This window comes from Ranitomeya imitator, chromosome 6 (genome assembly GCF_032444005.1).
Source record: "Ranitomeya imitator isolate aRanImi1 chromosome 6, aRanImi1.pri, whole genome shotgun sequence".
NCBI lineage: Eukaryota > Metazoa > Chordata > Amphibia > Anura > Dendrobatidae > Ranitomeya > Ranitomeya imitator.
In genome coordinates this window covers 90,684,701-90,706,943 of record NC_091287.1, presented here as the reverse complement: position 1 = coordinate 90,706,943, position 22,243 = coordinate 90,684,701, and the positions used below count along the sequence as shown (strand labels likewise).

Below are 22,243 nucleotides of genomic sequence, written 5' to 3'. Positions count from 1 at the left end.
TAGGCGTACACTCTAGAAAAAAGTGCACGGCAGAGTGCATGTTCGCTCTGCCATCACCATTATGGTCTATAGCCCCGTCGGTGCACTTGTCCAGACCCCGTTTTGCATGGGACTTCGAATGTATGCCCCAATGGGGGCACAGAAAACAATGTGAAAGTGCCCTAATAATTAGTATTACGTAATATGTACAGTTGTAGCCAAAAGTATTGCAATTCTGTCAGATAATACTCAGTTTCTTCCTGAAAATGATTGCAAAGACAAATTATTTGTTATTATTATCTTCATTTAATTTTTCTTAAATGAAAAAATACAAAAACAATTGTCCTAAAGCCAAATTGGATATAATTCCACACCAAACATAAAAAATGGGTTGACAAAAGTATTGGCACTGTTAAAAAAATCATGTGATGCTTCTCTAATTTGTGTAATTAATAGCACCTGTAACTTACCTGTGGCACCTAATGACATGGATTAAAGTTGACTCAACCTCTGTCCTGTGTCCTTGTGTGTACCTCATTGAGCATGGAGAAAAGAAAGAAGACCAAAGAACTGTCTGAGGACTTGAGAAACCAAATTGTGAGGAAGCATGAGCAATCTCAAGGCTTCAAGTCCATCTCCAAAGACCTGAATGTTCCTGTGTCTACCGTGCGCAGTGTCATCAAGAAGTTTAAAGCCCATGGCACTGTGGCTAACCTCCCTAGATGTGGACGGAAAAGAAAAATTGACAAGAGATTTCAATGCATGATTGTGCGGATGTTGGATAAAGAACCTCGACTAACATCCAAACAAGTTCAAGCTGCCCTGCAGTCCGAAGGTACAACAGTGTCAACCCGTACTATCCGTCGGCGTCTGAATGAAAAAGGACTGTATGGTAGGAGGCCCAGGAAGACTCCACTTCTTACCCCGAGACATAAAAAAGCCAGGCTGGAGTTTGCCAAAACTTACCTGAAAAAGCCTTAAACGTTTTGGAAGAATGTTCTCTGGTCAGATGAGACAAAAGTAGAGCTTTTTGGGCAAAGGCATCAACATAGAGTTTACAGGAGAAAAAAAGAGGCATTCAAAGAAAAGAACACGGTCCCTACAGTCAAACATGGCGGAGGTTCCCTGATGTTTTGGGGTTGCTTTGCTGCCTCTGGCACTGGACTGCTTGACCGTGTTCATGGCATTATGAAGTCTGAAGACTACCAACAAATTTTGCAGCATAATGTAGGGCCCAGTGTGAGAAAGATGGGTCTCCCTCAAAGGTCATGGGTCTTCCAGCAGGACAATGACCCAAAACACACTTCAAAAAGCACTAGAAAATGGTTTGAGAGAAAGCACTAAAGACTTCTAAGGTGGCCAGCAATGAATCCAGACCTGAATCCCATAGAACACCTGTGGAGAGATCTAAAAATGGCAGTTTAGAGAAGGCACCCTTCAAATATCAGGGACCTGGAGCAGTTTGCCAAAGAAGAATGATTTAAAATACCAGCAGAGCATTGTAAGAAACTCATTGATGGTTACCGGAAGCGGTTGGTCGCAGTTATTTGGGCTAAAGGTTGTGCAACCAAGTATTAGGCTGAGGGTGCCAATACTTTTGTCTGGCCCATTTTTGGAGTTTTGTGTGAAATGATCAATGTTTTGCTTTTTGCTTCATTCTCTTTTGTGTTTTTTCATTTAAGGCAAATTAAATGAAGATAATACCAAATAATTTGTGTTTGCAGGAAGAAACTGAGTATAATCTGACAGAATTGCAGGGGTGTCAATACTTTTGACCATGACTGTACTGAGCCCGAGTGACGGGCGAGACACCACATGTACTGAGCCCGAGTGACGGGCAAGACACCACATGTATTGAGCCCGGGTGACGGGCGCGACACCCCATGTACTGAGCCCGGGTGACACTGTAATATGTAAGTAACGTCAGACTGTATTGTGGGGACCATTCACTTCTATGGGAGGGTGTTAAAGGGAACCTGTCACCCCCAAAATCGCGGGTGAGGTAAGCCCACCGGCATCAGGGGCTTATCTACAGCATTCTGGAATGCTGTAGATAAGCCCCCGATGTAACCTAAAAGATGAGAAAAAGACGTTATATTATACTCACCCAGGGGCGTTCCCACTGTTGGTCCGGGTCCGGCACCTCCCATCTTCATCAGATGACATCCTCTTCTGGTCTTCACGCCGCAGCTCTGGCGCAGGCGTACTTTGCCTGCCCTGTTGAGGGCAGAGCAAAGTACAGCAGTGCGCAGGCGCCGGGCCTCTCTGACCTTTCCTGGCACCTGCGCAATGCAGTACTTTACTCTGCCCTCAACAGGGCAGGCAAAGTACGCCTGCGCCAGAGCTGCGGCGTGAAGACCAGAAGAGGACGTCATCTGATGAAGATGGGAAGCCCCGGACCCAGACGAACAGCGGGACCGCCCCTGGGTGAGTATAACATAACGTCTTTTTCTCATGTTTTAGGATACATCGGGGGCTTATCTACAGCATTCCAGAATGCTGTAGATAAGCCCCTGATGCCGGTGTGCCTACCTCACCTGCGATTTTGGGGGTGACAGGTTCCCTTTAAGGAGGAGGAGATGAGCTGTGACATCTCCTATTGTGACTGTTGGATCTGGTTGCCGGGGTCTACCTTCCTGTGGTTGTTACATTGTATCCTCCGCTCACCTTTCGGGGTGTTGCGCTCCTTGTCCACTTGTCTCAGGAAATTTGGTTGAACGCTCGGTCCGGCGCTGACATCTTGCAGTATAATGGAAATGGCGGCTGAAGCTGCAGCACCAGGAGACACCGGAGAACGGCGGGGACAGAGCGCTCTGTAGCCGTGGACACGTGCAGTATAGCACGCGGCTGCCGGTCATGTGACGCCTGCACTCACTTTCACCAGAGGAGCGGCGCTATAGGTCAGAATATCAGAGTAGAAGCCTCGCTGTCTGATCACCGGATATTTCCGCGGGAGGACGGCGCTGATCCGCGCGGGCGACACCGCCACAAGCGACTGCAGATGCAGGATCTCCCAGTGTGGACGGGACTCCACGGAGGATGGGGGTCGTCTGCCGTTATCTGCTCCATCTGCGCCCAACAGAGAAGACAAACATGTCCGATAACTCTACAGGACCGCGACAGCTGCAGAACATCGCCCCTCCCTGCAGAACTTCATCGCCCCCCCTCCCTCCCTGCAGAACATCATCGCCCCCCCTCCCTCCCTGCAGAACATCATCGCCCCCCCTCCTTCCCCCCCTCCCTCCCTGCAGAACTTCATCGCCCCCCTCCCTCCCAGCAGAACTTCATCGCCCCCCCTCCCTCCCTGCAGAACATCATCGCCCCCCCTCCCTCCCTGCAGAACATCATCGCCCCCCCCTCCCTCCCTGCAGAATATCATCGCCCCCCCCTCCCTCCCTGCAGAACATCATCGCCCCCCCTCCCTCCCTGCAGAACATCATCGCCCCCCCTCCCTCCCTGCAGAACTTCATCGCCCCCCCTCCCTCCCTGCAGAACTTCATCGCCCCCCCTCCCTCCCTGCAGAACTTCATCGCCCCCCCTCCCTCCCTGTAGAACTTCATCGCCCCCCCCTCCCTCCCTGTAGAACTTCATCGCCCCCCCTCCCTCCCTGTAGAACTTCATCGCCCCCCTCCCTCCCTGTAGAACTTCATCGCCCCCCCTCCCTCCCTGTAGAACTTCATCGCCCCCCTCCCTCCCTGTAGAACTTCATCGCCCCCCCTCCCTCCCTGTAGAACTTCATCGCCCCCCCTCCCTCCCTGCAGAACTTCATCGCCCCCCCTCCCTCCCTGCAGAACTTCATCGCCCCCCCTCCCTCCCTGCAGAACTTCATCGCCCCCCCTCCCTCCCTGCAGAACTTCATCGCCCCCCCTCCCTCCCTGCAGAACTTCATCGCCCCCCCTCCCTCCCTGCAGAACTTCATCGCCCCCCCTCCCTCCCTGCAGAACTTCATCGCCCCCCCTCCCTCCCTGTAGAACTTCATCGCCCCCCCTCCCTCCCTGCAGAACTTCATCGCCCCCCCTCCCTCCCTGCAGAACTTCATCGCCCCCCCTCCCTCCCTGCAGAACTTCATCGCCCCCCCTCCCTCCCTGCAGAACTTCATCGCCCCCCCTCCCTCCCTGCAGAACTTCATCGCCCCCCCTCCCTCCCTGCAGAACTTCATCGCCCCCCCTCCCTCCCTGCAGAACGTCATCGCCCCCCCTCCCTTCCTGCAGAACGTCATCGCCCCCCCTCCCTCCCTGCAGAACATCATCACCCCCCCTCCCTCCCTGCAGAACGTCATCGCCCTCCTCCCTCCTTGCAGAACGTCATCGCCCCCCCTCCCTCCCTGCAGAACGTCATCGCCCCCCCCTCCCTCCCTGCAGAACGTCATCGCCCCCCCTCCCTCCCTGCAGAACGTCATCGCCCCCCCTCCCTCCCTGCAGAACGTCATCGCCCCCCCTCCCTCCCTGCAGAACGTCATCGCCCCCCCTCCCTCCCTGCAGAACGTCATCGCCCCCCCTCTCCCTGCAGAACTTCATCGCCCCCCCTCCCTGCAGAACTTCATCGCCCCCCCTCCCTCCCTCCCTGCAGAACTTCATCGCCCCCTCCCTCCCTGCAGAACTTCATCGCCCCCCCTCCCTCCCTACAGAACTTCATCGCCCCCCCTCCCTCCCTGCAGAACTTCATCGCCCCCGCTCCCTCCCTGCAGAACTTCATCGCCCCCCCTCCTTCCCTGCAGAACGTCATCGCCCCCCATCCCTCCCTGCAGAACGTCATCGCCCCCCCTCCCTCCCTGCAGAACGTCATCGCCCCCCCTCCCTCCCTGCAGAACGTCATCGCCCCCCCTCCCTCCCTGCAGAACGTCATCGCCCCCCCTCCCTCCCTGCAGAACGTCATCGCCCCCCCTACCTCCCTGCAGAACGTCATCGCCCCCCCTCCCTCCCTGCAGAACGTCATCGCCCCCCCTCCCTCCCTGCAGAACGTCATCGCCCCCCCTCCCTCCCTGCAGAACGTCATCGCCCCCCCTCCCTCCCTGCAGAACATCATCGCCCCCCCTCCCTCCCTGCAGAACATCATCGCCCCCCTCCCTCCTTGCAGAACTTCATTGCCCCCCCTCCCTCCCTGCAGAACTTCATCGCCCCCCCTCCCTCCCTGCAGAACTTCATCGCCCCCCCTCCCTCCCTGCAGAACTTCATCGCCCCCCCTCCCTCCCTGCAGAACTTCATCGCCCCCCTCCCTCCCTGCAGAACTTCATCGCCCCCCCTCCCTCCCTGCAGAACTTCATCGCCCCCCCTCCCTCCCTGCAGAACTTCATCGCCCCCCCTTCCTCCCTGCAGAATATCGCCCCCCCTTCCTCCCTGCAGAACATCGCCCCCCGTCCCCTATACTCACCTGTCAGCTGCCTGTCCCACACACCGCGGGCGCCGCAGCCGCCGACATCCCTCTGGCGCTCTGTCCCACCGCAGCGCCTTCTTCCTGAGTGAGCGGTCATATGATACTGCTCAATAAGGTCATGAATATGCGCATATTCATGACCTTAATGACCGGTACCATGTGACCGCTCACTCAGGACGCGCTACAGACGGTGAGAACAGGCATCGCTAGAGGCTGGAGCAGGTGAGTATCGTCTTCAAGGAGGGTGGGTGGGATACGGGGGGTGCGGGGGGGCGCGGGGAGGCGGGCGGGGGGGCGCGGGGAGGCGGGCGGGGAGGCGGGCGGGGGGGCGCGGGGAGGCGGGCGGGGGGGCGGGGTTTTTGCGGTCGGTCGCGTTTGTGACTAAAAAAAAAAATCCTTGCCCAGGTGCCGCCCCCCGCAATGTCGCCGCCCTAGGCACGTGCCCTCGAGTGCCTAGTGGCAAATACGGCCCTGCATACCAGGTTCGTGGCTGCTGGCTTGGGACACTGGGTTAGGCGCTGGGTCGGAGAAGTGGAAGCCAGCATAGTGAGACGGCCAGACAAAGGCATATGAAAGGAGTCCTGGAAAGGTGCATCCCTATTTGCCTGGAAGTTTGCTGGACCAATACCTGAAGAACACAGCATCAGGCTGATGTTTGTGAACTGGAGAACTGTGATTTCTGGTCCTACGACTCCAGCATTTTGTTGGATTTGAGTGAAGCCAATCCACATTTTTTTTCTGAAATTTGAAGCAAATTTGATTGAAATAATTGATTTATTCACCTTGATCAATTTTCTTGTGCCTCAACTAATCACAACTTATGTCAAAACAATATTGGCTGTAATCCGCTTATTTTATTAGTTTGTACTACTAAACTGGTGAGTCAGATTGGAAAATACAAGACGGAGCTTTTTTGATCCGACTTCTGTGTCTGGTGCAACAACTGATGCGCTGGATTAATGATGAAGATCCCAAAGCAAACTATATCAGTTCTCACATCAGATTCATCCAGCATTTATATAGCACTTTGGAGGGGGAAAAAAAGCTGTATGGTCGGGTAAATGGAAACGAGGCCTTATAGCGCTAACGCTAACTTACACTGGATATGTCTGACAGCCAACTTATTGTCACTTACCAATGACAACTAGATGAATTGTGAACACTGTAATTCAGAGTCAGTGCAAGATATGTAATGTTATGTAACCTATTTTATACTGTCTTAAGGTATACTGTATGTAAAATGGTAATATCTTACAATCAATTTTTTGAGATCTCGTGATATTCATAGGATCAATTGACATGGCATAGGTTTTGTCCACACTGGTGATTTATTGTCTGCTGCATTTTCTCCTTAGATTATGGCTGCATATTGCTTTTGTGAAAATAAAAAAGCCAAAAATTGTTTTTCTCCCCCAAAATACAATTCAAAAAAGGTATTAGCAGGGACAGCCGATTCAAAGTAATAAAGGACATAACCATTGTGGTGCTGCATTTTACTTACATGTCACAAATAGCAACTGTTGTATGACAAGAGTGCAATATTAATACAAATAGATTCCATAATAGACTTTTTTTTATAATATGTATATAGTGAACCCTATTAGACATGGGGACTTGTGTGATAGTTACAATCTCTGTACAGGGCTGTGGATTATGTGGACACTATATAAATAATGGGAATAAATACATTTAAAAAGAGCCATTCTTACTATTGATTCTCTAAAATTTCGCTGCAAATTTAATTTTACACCAGGTTCTAGCACACAGGATTAAAATGTCACTCTTAATGCATAAATTACAAGAACTCAGAGAATAAAATACCATACTTCCCAGACACTTATTTTGGAAAACTTCTTGCTGAAGTGGACTGAATTTTTAATCTTCCCCTCTGATGCCCCCTAGTGGTGATCTCCATCTTGGCTTACAAATCTGTGCCCTGTGTGCATGAGACAAACATGACATCACAAACCTTCTATAAATCAGGTCTTGTGGTTTTTAGGAAATACGTGATGTGAAATGTACAGGCTCAGCAGAAGGGAGCCATCTATATTTAAGAACATAAAATGTACAGAGGGGCCAGATGTTCAGATGCTCTACCACATGCCATAAAATTAGGATTGCATGTCTACCTACAATTTATAGGCCAACATTCTTAAGCTTTGCTTTCTAAGGTCTAACCAACGTGTGCTAGTCGGCTGCAGGCTATGTGCTTCAGCAGAGTAAATCAAAAGTGCAGAGCGATTATGACATTTCTCAGATTCTCCCACAGCTGCACTTATTATCTATGCCATCTTTTCTTCTGCGCATCAACTAAAAATACTTTTAGAACGTTATAACTGTATATTTTTTCGCATCTAACAAAAAATTAAATGTAAATACTTATGAGAAATAAAATGGCTAGAAATTTCCTTGCTGTGCAAACGTATTATGTTTGTTGTACACATATTTATGGAAAATATTAGTTGGAAACACTGTAAATTACACTATAAATAGGTGCTTGTATGTGTGTATATATATATATATATATATGTATATATATATATATATATATATATATATATAATATCAAAAAAAGAAAAGCAGCACAAAAAATGATACAAAAAGTGGACTTTATTGCCTGAGCAGGCGTGGCAACGTTTCGGATATAAGAATCCTTTTTCAAGCCTTATATCCGAAACGTTGCCACGCCTGCTCAGGCAATAAAGTCCACTTTTTGTATAATTTTTTGTGCTGCTTTTCTTTTTTTGATATTATTACTGGAGGCCGTTTGGACTGCTGGTTGGGAGAGCTTTGCACACCATTGAGGTAATACTAGATGCTGTTCCTGTTTTTTTCTATATATATATATATATATATATATATATATATATAGATATATATATAGATACATACAATAAACACATATATATTGAATATATACAATAAAAACGTATTCATAGTGTTTATAGCAAATATTCAAATTAATATAATATATATATATATATTTATTTATTTTTTGAAAGGGCAGTTACATCAGTATTTTACACCACAAACAGCACACAATTATATGCTGCTAGATATGTTTTACTAATCTAAAACTAAGGCGAAAGCAAATGAAATGTAAGTAACAGACATAATTTTACAAACACCATAGTATACCATTTTTAGCGGTGTAAGGATAAGGTCACACAACAGTTTTTCTCTACATCCTATAGAAACGGTCCAGATATGCTGATCAGACACTGACCAGAGTGGGATCAGTTTAAAGTTTCTCCACCTTCTCCATTCAGCCAGTCTGTGAAAATCAGAACTCATTCGGATGTCATCAGAGGGCGGTCCGACGTTTTCCATAGACAGATAGATTCTTCGACCAAACTTGGACAAAAATCAGACATGTGTCCAGCCCTATGGAATATTCAAGTAAAGCTGTGGGAGAGATCAGCGCAAAATAGGGTCTTATCCGAGAAATATAGTGAGCTTTAGGCTCAGATTAAACTCACCTGTTTAATCCGTATAAACATCATATAGAGCAAAATCGGCTGCAGCAGATCCACGGGTCAGCCAGTGACCAGCAGACATCGATAGGTGAGAAGGAGTCTGTGTATAGTCTCCGCGCTGCCGACAGGAGTTAAGACCTATATCCCAGTGTAATAAAATGATTGGTTTATTTCGACGCGTTTCGAAGTACAAATCTACTTCTTCTCCAGGAAAACCACATGTATAACAAGACAGCTGTCACTATATGGCTGCCCTCACACTATCAGTATTTGGTCAGTAATTTACCTCAGGATCTGTAAGCCAAAACCAGAAGTGGAACAATCAGAGGAAAAGCATAATAGAAACACGTCACCACTTCAGCATTTATCACCCACTCCTGGTTTTGGCATACAAATACTGAGGTAAAATACTGACCAAATACTGCTAGTGTGACGGCAGCCTCTTTTGCTGCATTATCAGAGTCAGGACACGTTCACACTTTCAGTATTTGGTCAGTATTTTACCTCAGGATCTGTAAGCCAAAACCAGGAGTGGATGAATCAGAGGAAAAGTATAATAGAAACACATGCACCACTTCTGGATTTATCACCCACTCCTGGTTTTGGCTTACAAATACTGAGGTAAAATACTGACCAAATACTGATAGTGTGACGGCAGCCTATAAGTGATGCTTCTGCTGTCTTGTTATACATGTGGTTTTGAGAAAAAAAATCACATTCCATGAAGACCATCAGCATGACATGCGATTTTTACAGATGCATTACAATTCTGTTGTAGGAAAGTGTAAAAGATTAGTAGGTGCTGAGTAAAAAAACACACTATAAATGGAGGACAAGTGAGAAAAATCGTCCTGGATGAAAATAAGATTTATTTTTTATACACTTATGTGACCCCAGCCTAACTACAGCAGTATGTTATACAACTTACTATTAACCCTTCAACTTTTATATTATTTCTTTTTGTATTTTTGTCTTTACATTATTTGGGGGGGGTTTTTGTAATGAAAGAGAAAGTGCTGTTTTTCTGTACAAGTGTCACCGAGGCCTAAACTAAGCTTATAGTATGAAAAAGAAAGCCAGACTATTGCGTGTACACACATTGTGATGCTTTACTTATTTTATGATGATTTTTGCATCGTATAGACATTGTAATCATAAACAAGAGTGATATCAGGGGCAAAATATGTAGGACGGGTTGTGTGGCAATATGCCTGGTGTTCACAAGTTGTGAGGGATGTGTCAAATTAGGCCAAATTTATTATGCCTCTCGAGCTATTTTACTATGGTGCAATTTGCACCATTTTTTAATCCATGCGGCCCATAATTAATGGTTCTTCTGCAAAGAGATTGCAAAAACCTGTAGAATCTTGTACTGTATGTCACTATGTGCTGATAAAATGTTGTCGCAATTTCTAGTTCATTCTTTTATATTAATGTACTACATAAATGGCAATTCATTAATATACTTAAACTGTAAAGTGCTGCGGAATATGTTGGCGCTATATAAATAAAGATTATTATTATTATTCATTATTAGCAGAGAGGTTCTCCGTAGGAGAACATTCTTTTATTCCTCGTAGTATCCCATAAGACATAAGACATTTTGTGCCAAACTGTGAATGATTTTCTATGGCCAGGATGTAAGCTTGTATGGCTGCGGCCCATGTGTCGTGGCATCCGCCATGAGCACACACCTTATGTCCTATTTCTTGATACAAAATGAAACTCACTGATAGTTATGATAGTGGCTCCGATGATAAGATGATATGTGACACATGTTTGTGGTCAGCAGTAGACTGCGCTATTGTGTCTGGCTAGAAGACGGACATTGCCAGAAAAAGGTCAAATGGCATCCAAACTTGCCGACTTTTGGATTCTTTACACTCAATGGCTAACTTTCTATAAACACCACGTCTAATAAATTAAAAGTATTATTTAGACTGGGAGCCACAATGGGGACAGTGATGATCACATCCGTAAACCGCTGCGGAATTAATGGCGCTATATAAGGGAGTAAAATAATGACAATAATAATAATAATAATGAGCCTAATCCTGGACAATCTGGTAACATATTATACTGATTACTAGTATAAAGAAATGTTCAAGCATATGATATTCTTTGATTTCCTTTATTTAACTGTTTTACATATGTTTCTCTGTGTGTATATATATAGTTGCATGTGTGTATGTATAGATAGATAGATAGATGCATAATTGTAAAAGCATATATAAAACAGTTAAAGGAAATAAAATGTGAAGTTCAAAGCATATATACTTTAAAAATTACTTTTTATACTCCAAAACTCCAAAGACATGCTGATAAGGAAGTTAGATTGTCAGCCACAATGGGGATGATATAATGTTTGCACTATGGAATATAATCGATATATATAAGTAAGCTAACTAAATAAATTATATATATCTACAATTTTAATATCATACTAGTGCATATACAATCATTAATATATATAATTTTAATATTACATTAATGCATATATAACCATTATTATATGTATGTGGATATATGTATGTGTACATATATTAATGAATGGAGGCAGCACATCAAGCAATATGGTTATAAAAAACAAAACAGTGGTTTATTAGCCCATAGTATGAACCTTTCTCAAGAGAGTGCCACTGCCACTATGGGCTAATACACCACTGTTTTTTTGCCAGTGAGGCTCTGCACCCACCTAACCCTGGTGCTGCTCCTGCATATATATATATATACGGTATATATAAATATATATATATATATAATATATATATATAATGTAGCTGTGATCACCATTCCGGTGGTGTTCTTTCTAACCTGGCTTCCGTAGTTATAATTAGAAGACCAAACATAGGGCAAAAACATTTAATCGTGTCTTTGCATCAGATGACATTACATTTGTGCTAGGCAAAAGGTTAATCCAGCTTATTGTTTTGAATTAGGAGTACAATAGATTTGGCTGGTGGGTAGGAGAAATGAAGGGATCCATTGGCCTGGTGCCTAAAGCGTACATAATGGAGATGTATGATATTTGAGAAGCCTGGGTAAGTACATTTTAATCCAATCTACTATAATGGCTCATGTGTTCTCCTGTTCTCTGTTTTATAAGCATTTCCTTCCTAAAACCTCTGCAGCAGTTATATTAACTTAAGGACTGTGGCAAAAAATAGCTTTTGAGCCTTAATTAATACCGCTCCATTAGTCGTCTGCATGCGATAGAATCCCACATTGCAGCCGGCGAGCTGCGCGCTTATCTCTGCTCACTACTGTATATTGCCTTCAATCAAACATAGTAATTAATTTCTGTCCTAGATACTGTGATATTCACCATAAACCACCGTGTCTGGTTTTCTTTTCTCACATCATTTTTTTGTTTTTTTTTGTTAAATCAGGAATCATCTTTTATCAGAAACACCAAGAAGCTTTCACCATGGCGGAATATTTCCTGCACTATGTGTGCGGTGCTGCAGTTTTCACCGTGCGGTTCTTACATAGACTTTTTCTTAACGTTGTGATGTTCTGGATATTGCAGTTTAATAGCATGTTAGTCATTTTCTACATTCACCTGTATGATAATCAAATATTAAAGGAAAAAAAAAGGTGAAAATTAAAAAAAATAATAATCTAATTTTGCATGAATCAGGACTTTGAAGGGTTTGTTTAGATACACGAAAATGTATTTTTTTTTTTAACTCTTTAGCTAGTTTTATTTCACTTGATTGTGACTTAACTCTTAAAATATGTCCATGTTCATAATGATTAGAGGAATTTTTGATTTTTTTAAATGAAGTATCCTAAGATATTAGAGTCAAGGGAATAAAAAGAATTAAATATTCTATATTTTGAAAGTGCGCACGACCAACATATACTCTATTAGTCATTGTAGAGGCAGAAATACTGTGTATAACAAGTAGAAAATATAGTAACAAGATAAAGCAAAGAAAACTCATCTCATATGAGCTTACACTCCAAAAGTAAAAGAGGATAGGAGAGACTATTCCACCCCTATTCTGTAATCTAAGCTACTTTATTGAACGTACAAGGCTAAAAACAATTTCTAGCAAATTTTTAGTTCCTAAATGTAGCATTACTGCATGCATTATGTTTTATACATCGACGATTACACTTGTGAAATAATTGGTGGTTAATGCTGCCAGTGACCAGCAGGTGGTAGATGTTTGATAGAAATGCTGAAGCAGAATCCCGCCGCCCCTTCCCCCCTATCATTTATTTTTATAGGTACACATAAGAAAATTTACTCCACATCCAAAAATCTATTCTTATCCTTTCCTCCCGGTGTCCAGGAGAGGGAGTCCTTCACCAACTGATCTTACTATGGCTCTGACCTTTGGTTCACTTTTCAGTTTATTTGCCCTTTTAATCTATGACTGGTGATTTCAACTTTTAACTCCGTGCATCACATGCTACAGTGTGTCTGAATGTCTGTGATAAGCCCTGATTTCAGTGGTAATAAAAGGAGAATTTTCCACGTTTTTGCCGTCGGACGTGCATTTCTTTGGTATGAAATCTCGCCTTTGTCTCACATCTTAAATGAATGATGTCGAAACGTGCTGTCGTGTGCCAGGCGCTGCGCCTTCCATTTCTAAGCGTTCTACCCTGCAAATTTCTAAGGTTCAAATAAAGTTTAATTGTTTGCGAACCTGTTATGACGCTAATAATTCACCGGCATGCTGTGTAACTAATGAAATTACTTTGTTATGATTAATTTGGAAATAGTGTGTTGATTGTAGTAATTAAGCACAACAAGGTGAAGTAAATGATTTCATTGCCATCTGGCCTCCCAACACAATGAAGAAGTACAGCGCTGCTGTCAGCGAATGGACCCCGACTCCGTCTTATTCCACGGAAAGTTCAATGATCTGGGCACGGCGTACATGGCGCAGGCTCGGTTACCTGTCGTATTGCCGCTACCTCTTGATTAAGAGATAGATTCATCATGTTGCATCCGGAAGATTAAAAGAAATTTCCAAAAACGTACGTATCTATTTGGTAGATTGGTTTGGGACACCAACAATTTCCAGCAAGTGCTCATTTTGCCTTTCTACCCAGTTAATAATCTTTCCCATTAGGTCTATGACATCAGACCAGCTAAATCCTTCTAAACTCTATGTAGAAACAGGAAGTCTGTTTTCCCTGCATGAGTCAACACTAGAACAACAATTCTACAGTGATGTAGAATTGTAGATCTAATGATGACTCATGCAGGGAAAAAAGACTTCCTGTTTCTTTACAGATCTTAGAAAGATTCATCTAGTCAGTTTTTATCACGTGATGTCACAGACTTAATGGAAAAAAGTATAATTATCTAGGTAGAAAGGCAAAATGAGCAATTGTAAGTACATAGTTCTATATAATATGATGATTGCAATATATTAAGAGGATAAAACTTAGATGGGATGCTTCTTTATGGAATTGAATCCATGCGCTCACAGCCCATGTGAGGCACCTAGAGTATGTATGGGTTTGTATTATGAACCTGTAGGCACACCAGTATAGTTATTATTAAATATTTCTTAATATGATAAGCAGCTCTTGTGTCTATATTACTGCTTACTATCCATGTCTGCTCCTATTAACTGAAAAAACTTTACCATGTACTTATTATGAATTACAAGTTTGTGCATTAAGGTTATCTACATTCTTAATTTTTGCTTATTGTGATTACATATTAGTGATTATGGGGTCCTCAGAGTAGAACAGCAGGCTCCATGGTGGTCTCTCTCCTTATCAAGGTTTCCTAACTCATAGGCCGGAGTCACACTACAGCGAGATACGGCCGAGTCTCGCAGGTTAAAAACAAGCTCTGGCACCGGCACTCCGGAGCGGAGAGTGCGGCTCCATGTATTGCTCTGCGGCCGCATGCTCCACTTTCTAGTGCCAATGCCAGAGCTTGGTTTTAACCTGCGAGACTCGATCGTATCTCGCTATGTGTGATCCCAGCCATATAGGGATGGGTGATTATAAGTATATCCAGCAGAACAGAATGGATTGACACTTTCTGCACCTTGGGTCAGTTTCCTTGAGGAGAAGTTTTCCTTTTGCATCATGTTTTGCACTTTCTCTAATTTGCTCACTGTTGGCTTTACACTCAGTGTAGAAATCTTTTAAGACGCCCATAGACACTAAATATGGATCTGTGCACCACACCAAATGTAGAGGAAGGCAGCATCAATCCGTTGTCTATTGTGCTGCCACAACCTTGCAGAAGTCGGATACCTTGGTCAGGATGGATTTTTAGACAAACTGAACATGTATTTGCAAACAGGACGTCGTATATATTTACCATTGGCAAAAAAGAAAAATCTTTCATATTCAGATGGTGTTTAGCTATAGCTGGGATTACTCCTCTGTCTTCAGTTGATTGTACGAATTCTGCTGGGTTCATTCAGTATAATTTTACAGTGGTCCGTAATGTGGATCATGGAATAATGCACCAGCAAGCTTTACTGCTTACAGCAACCCAATGGTACAGGTTTAAAAAAAAGTGGAAGAGAACTTGTCGGCCCTCTGTAACATTCGCCACAGGTTCCTATTAGTGATGAGCGAGCGTGCTCGGAAAGGGGGTTATCAGAGCATGCTCGACAGCTAATAGAGTGTCTTCAGCCTGTTTATTAGGCAATCCCTGCATATGTTGTGGCTGTCGAACAACCAAGAGACATGCAGCCGTGGACTCGAAAATAGTATTTGAGCACGCCGAAGACACTCGGTTAGCACTCAAGCATGCTCAGAAAATACCTTATTTGAGCATGCTGGCTCATCACCAATCTCTATTTGGCCCTTTGTAAAATGATACATTCAGTACACATAGCCCACTCCAGATCTGTCCTCCATTGTCCTGCCCTTGATCCTCCCTGCTGTGCTGTCACCCCATCTGACTCCCTTCATCCTTCCACTGTAATACACACATTTGCCATATTTCTTCTTCTAATGATTCCCGCTAACACCACAGAATTCACTTTAGGCTGGCATAGCATGTCCAGGAGCCGACTGACAAACTGTGTCTGCTTCCTACTGACCCAGATATTGAGCTATCAGTAAATCACAGCAGCAGCAGCAGTCCTCACTGAGTGACATGGAATAGAAAACCTCTGCTGCCGCCTTATTATCTTGCCGCACAAGCATGATTGGTGCTTCCCAAGAGGCTTTGCAGCAGCTGTAGACTTCCCCTCCAAAGTGGCTTAGTGCAGTAGCCCACATTAACATTCTAAGAGCCAGGGTAGGAAATACAGAGCCTGGAGGTAAAGAGCAGTCTACAGTCTGACCATTATATCAGGGCGCGCAAAAGAACTCAGCTGTCCTAAAGGAGACATGATCTGATGTGTGAGGGACGGAGACTGCGCTCAGGCTTCCTTTCTTTCTTTCTTTAATTATTTTTCTTTCTTTTTCTTTTTTCTTTTACTTTATTTCTTTTTCTTCCATCTTTCTTTTTATTTCTTTTTCTTTTTTTTACTTTCTTTTATTTTCTTTTTTCTTTCACTTTCTTTCTTTCTCTTTCCGTTTCTCCATTCGTTCTTTCCCTTTCTTTCTTTTATTTTCTTTCACTTTCTTTCTTTCTTTCTGTCTCTTTCCTTTTCTTCATTCGTTCTTTCCCTTTCTTTTTTTCTTTTTCTTCTTTTACTTCCTTGTTTTCTTTTACTTTCTTTTTCTTTTCTTCTTTCTTTCCTTTTTTATTATTTTTCTCGCTTTCTTTTTCTTTCTCTTTTTCACTTTCTTTTTTCTTCCATCTTTTTTCTTTTCGTTCTTCTGTGCAGTAAATTATAAGTTTACATTTTATGCTGTTTTCTATTCTTTTGCCTAGTGTCAGAGTCATATCTCAGGGGTATGTATCAGTAGCGTCATTACCAGCACTGACATTCACCAGCAGCAATGAATAAGAGCATGAGCCTATGAATAAAAGACTGTAGCTGCTTAGTCCAATATTTCTGTACACTGTGACAGGTCTAGATGGTTAATAACATAGTTATTAAGGTTGAAGGAAGACTAAGTCCATCTAGTTCAACCCATAGCCTAACCTAACATGCCCTAACATGTTGATCCAGAGGAAGGCAAAAAAAACCCATGTGGCAAATAGTAAGCTCCACATTGGGGAAAAATTCCTTCCCGACTCCACATACGGCAATCAGACTAGTTCCCTGGATCAAACGCCCTATCAAGGAATCTAGTGTATATACCCTGTAACATTATACTTTTCCAGAAATGTATCCAGTCCCCTCTTAAATGTAAGTAATGAATCACTCATTACAACATCATACGGCAGAGAGTTCCATAGTCTCACTGCTCTTACAGTAAAGAACCCGCGTCTGTTATTATGCTTAAACCTTTTTTCCTCCAGACGTAGAGGATGCCCCCTTGTCACTGTCTCAGGTCTATGATTAAAAAGATCATCAGAAAGGTCCTTGTACTGTCCCCTCATATATTTATACATTGTAATAAGATCACCCCTTAATCTTCGTTTTTCCAAACTAAATAGCCCCAAGTGTAATAACCTATCTTGGCATAGCAGACCCCCCAGTCCTCTAATAACCTTGGTCGCTCTTCTCTGCACCCGCTCTAGTTCAGCTATGTCCACTTCGGGGGTGTCAGCCACAGGATGCTTAACAGCAGGAAGCAAGAGGCTGGGCCCCCAATCCCACAGAGTCCGTGGAGGGACGATCTGTCCAGCTCTTCCTCTCCTAGGTCCTATCCTCACACTAAGGGGTGGAGGTGGGATGGTCATTGTAACCTCTGTGCCAGCAAGGATAAGAAGGACTCCTTGTTAATCATTGTGTCCTGTTTTTTTCGTCAGCATATAGGTTCTCCAACTGTAATAAAAGTGAATTTTTTATAGCATTTAATTCCGCTTTAAATAAAATGTCGAAGGTGCTTGATAGTGAAAATAGTAATGCAGTTACTTCAGCGTAGTGCTTTTTTTTCCATAGGATTGTTGTTATATTTTATATTTGCTATATTAGGCCAAACATTTACTAATTATGATATACAGTGTAAAGTTTTTGTTTTCATCTTTTGACAAACTTGTTTCGCCTTTTTAGACTAAAGGGGTCCAGAAAGAACAGCAATGCTATATGTTACAACTGGGAAGGGGGGATCTAGCTGTTTAAGGGTTACTTTGGCCTTCCCTAAATGAGCTGTTGAAAGTATATAAGACCACACAGCACAAAAATAGTATTTCTGGCCATGTTAACACTTTGCAGATGGTTTAGCATAACCTGCATTACGACAGAATTACAAAATTCACAGTAAAAAAACTAAAAGTTGCCACAATCGTCATCATTCATGCATTCTTTTAACACATGGAAATATTTTTGAATAGACTTCTATAGAAAATCAGGATGTTGGTCAGTAAACTTTTATTCAGTGGAACCGTGGGGTCTGGTTGTTATGGGTGTAATGATCCAGCATAAAACTTAATCTCTACATTTATAGAAATACACTACATGTAAAGGTACCTGTAATCCTGTCTGCACGCAGCACATTATAGGGCAGGAGGAGCGGAATAATATATTCAGTTTTGTGGCAAATTATTTAGTATGACCTGTGTTTCATTCATTTGAATCTCTGCTTATTTTGAGCTTTTCAGTCATCGGGGCGGTCCTCTATAGTGATTGACAGCCTTCCCTGTATAAGTGTGCTGAAAGAAGTCACTGTCAATCATTGATTAGGCCCACCCACTTGACTGAAAAGGCCAGAATGAATAGAAACTGAAAGGAACGTGTGATTGTGTATTTATGTGTGTGGCTTTATTTGTGTATGTTTGTGTTTTATGTCTGTATGTTTGTGTGTATGCTTTTTTTGTGTGTGTTTCTGTATTTATATGTTTTTATGTGTGTGGCTTTATTTGTGTATGCTTGTGTGTCTGCAGGGCCGGCGTCAGCACCCGGCACAGCGGGCAAATGCCGGGGCCCTGGGGAGAGAGGGGGGCCCACTCACGCTGTCATAGATACAGCTGGGAGAGCAGAGCAGGAGATAACATGCTCTCTCCGCCTACAAAGTCACTGCTGGCTGCGTTCTCTTAACCCCTATGTGCCAGCTCTGACACAAGCATCTTATCACTCAGTGAGTTACAGCCAGGCAGGCACACATAGGGGTTAAGAGAAGGCAGCCAGCATGACATTGTTTGTGGGGGGAGAGAGCACGTTCTCTGCTCTGATCTCCGCCCCTGGCTGGCTGCCGTGCTGCTGAAGTTATGAGGCAGATTCAGGAGGAGCTCCTAGTCCTACCAGTGCATGAGTGAGTGGCGCTGCTATATACTATGTGGGCTGCTATATGCTACGTGGGCTGCTATATACTACATGGGCTGCTATATACTACATGGGCTGCTATATACTACGTGGGCAGTGTTATATACTACATGGCTGTGTTTATATGCGATCATGAATCGGGGTATGTGTTAAAGGGGGGGCCCACTGAGACTCTTTCGCCCGGGGCCCTCAAAAACCTGGAGCCGGCCCTGTGTGTCTGTGTGCATTTGTTTATGCTTGTATATACAGCTCTGGCAAAAATTAAGAGACCACCTCAAAATGTTCAGTTTGTCTGATTTTTCTCTTTATAGGTATATTTTTGAGTAAAATGTAAATTGTTCTTTTATTCTATAAACTTCTGACAACAGGCCCCCGAATTTCCAAGCAATAATTTTTGTATTTTTTTTCTGACAAAGAAAAATGGTAAAAAAAAAAAAAACCCACAGTGCTTTCAGACCTCAAATAATGCAAAGAAAACAAGTTCAGAATCATTTAGAAACAGCAATACTAATGTTTTAACTCAGGAAGAGTTCAGAAATCAATATTTTGTGGAATAACCATGATTTTTAATCACAACTTTCATGCGTCTTGGCATGCTTTCCACCAGTCTTTCACACTGCTTCTGGCACAAAAACGTCAGCAGTTCTTCTTTGTTTGATGGCTTGTGACTATCCATCATCCTCTTGATTACATTCCAGAGGTTTTCAATGGGGTTCAGGTCTGGAGATTGGGCTGCCCATGACAGGGTTTTGATGTGGTGGTCTCTTAATTTTTGCCAGAGCTGTATTTTGTATTTACATATGTATGCATGTGTGTGTTTTAAACCACCAGCACTAATTTACGTTATACAAAGTCTGTATATATATATATTAATGAAAAGGTGAGTACTACAAGAAATTATCTATTATTTAACATGCACGGTACAGAATAAAATATTGTCAAATGTTAAATAAAACATTCCTAAGCATTTTTTTTAACTAACATGTAACACTAATTTGTATAGCCAGTAATAAAAATGGTATCTGATATCTGCAATTATGGCCTTGGATTGCTCACGTAACATCATGGTGCAGTATAAGCCTTCAGTCAGGCAGCACGCTGACACAAGAAAGTATTTTAGTTGAATGTTGTAGGCGTTGGTTCCAGAAAATGCAGCAGGATTCAAACAAGTTACTATATTACATTTATATGGCGTGCTTCCATCACTATAACAGAAAATTTTATTTGTCAGTAAAAATGTACAGCTTGTCTAACATGTCTAACATGTCGATCTGTTCTCTGCTGTAATGGCAGCAATACTGTTGACTTACTGCATCATATGTCACTGTTTATTTTAACACTTTCTCGGCCCCATGTGGCTGCAGGACTTATTGTGTTAGGGCTGTGTGTTCATTTACCAGTCATAAGTGGAGTAAAAGAACATCATATGATCATCTATCTATCTAATATTATCTATCTAATATTATCTATGTTACAGAACCCCCCAGCACCAAGAATGTTATGCAGTATATGTATGTATAATAGTTTCCATGTGAAATGCATCAGTCCACAGGCTGCGCCCCTGGACAAGATATTCTCTTTCTGACCTCCCCCCACCTTTGTAATTCCCACAGTAAATATTGGCAGGCTCCGGCCCCCTGCGGCTATTGTAATGTATGTCTGGCCTGCTGTGTTCCTATTGGCCTGCCCTGTGTATCTGTGTTATATATTCTGTGTGCTGTAAATAAAGGTTGTTCTTAGACTGGAAATACGTGGAGAAGCAGTCAGCTTTTATATGCTCTCATGTAATCAAGAAATTCCTGCCAGCATCCTTCATTCAGAATCTAGCAAAAGCAGAGTAGACTTCCTGAAACACAGGGTGGTACTGAAAGAGGTACCCCAGCTTGGTAGAACCCATTACAATCTATATATCTATCAATTATATATCTATTATATACTGTATCTATCAATCATACTCTGTTTATATTTATTTATTTGTTTATTTACTTTTGTTTATTTTCATTAACTTTGTATTACAGAATACTTACAAAATACTAATATTTTGCTTCCATTTATGTAGTGTTACAGAATACTTAATTAAATTAATTACCTTCTGCATCCCTATTATGTACAGACCTAATATAGATATGGAGTATCCATAGGGATTGGTGCATAATTCAGTTAGTAAAGTGGATGTAAGTTCACCAAATTTGACTAAAGAAAGTTACACTTTACAGAGTCATGTGACAATTTTTATGACATCATGATTTGCACTTATATATTCATATACATATGGGTATGTGTATATATATATATATATATATATATATATATATATATATATATATATATATATACAAGTGAAGGAAATCTTTATTTGATGCCTTGCTGATTTTGTAAGTTTGCCCACTGACAAAAACATGAACAGTTTATAATTTTAAGGGTAGGATAATTTTAACATTCAGAGATAGAATATCAAAAATAAAATCCAGAAAATAACGTTGTATACATTATATACTTTTATTTGCATTTTGCAGTGAGAAATAAGTATTTGATCCCTCTGGCAAACGGACTTAATACTTGGTGCCAAAACCCTTGTTGGCAAGCACAGCAGTCAGATGTTTTTTATAGTTGATGATGAGGTTTGTGCACATGTCAGGAGGAATTTTGGTCCACTCCTCTTTGCAGATCATCTCTAAGTTATTAAGATTTTGAGGTTGTCGCTTGGCAACTTGGAGATTCAACTCCCTCCGTAAGTTTTCTATGGGATTAAGGTCTGGAGACTGGCTAGGCCACTTCATCACCTTAATGTGCTTCTTTTTGAGCCACTCCTTTGTTGCCTTGGCTGTATATTTTGGGTCATAATCTTGCTGGAAGCCACGACCCATTTTTAATGTCCTTCCGGAGGGAAGGAGTTTGTCACCCAGAATTTTATGGTACATGGCTTCATCCATTCTCCCATTGATGCGGTGAAGTAGTCCTGTGCCCTTAGCAGGGAAGCACCCCCAAAACATAATGTTTCCACCTCCATGCTTGACAGTGGGGACGATATTCTTTGGGTCATAAGCAGCATTTCTCTTCCTCCAAACACGGTGAGTTGAGTTAATGCCAAAGACCTCAATTTTTGTCTCATCGGATCACAGCATCTTCTCCCAATCACTCACAGAATCATCCAGGTGT

The 22,243-nt window shown here is 42.7% G+C and overlaps 1 protein-coding gene across 1 annotated transcript in view; it reads left to right on the top strand.

The window, feature by feature from the left end:
- The window catches only part of SKAP2 (src kinase associated phosphoprotein 2), a 324,806-nt gene extending 311,490 nt beyond the window's left edge, over positions 1 to 13,316 (top strand). Inside the window, exons 12-13 of the mRNA XM_069729895.1 lie at positions 11,768 to 11,869; positions 12,218 to 13,316. Coding sequence (XP_069585996.1) covers positions 11,768 to 11,860 — 93 coding nt within the window. The 3' untranslated portion in view covers positions 11,861 to 11,869; positions 12,218 to 13,316. The remainder of the gene's footprint in view (positions 1 to 11,767; positions 11,870 to 12,217) is intronic.
- Positions 13,317 to 22,243: the final 8,927 nt, after the last annotated feature.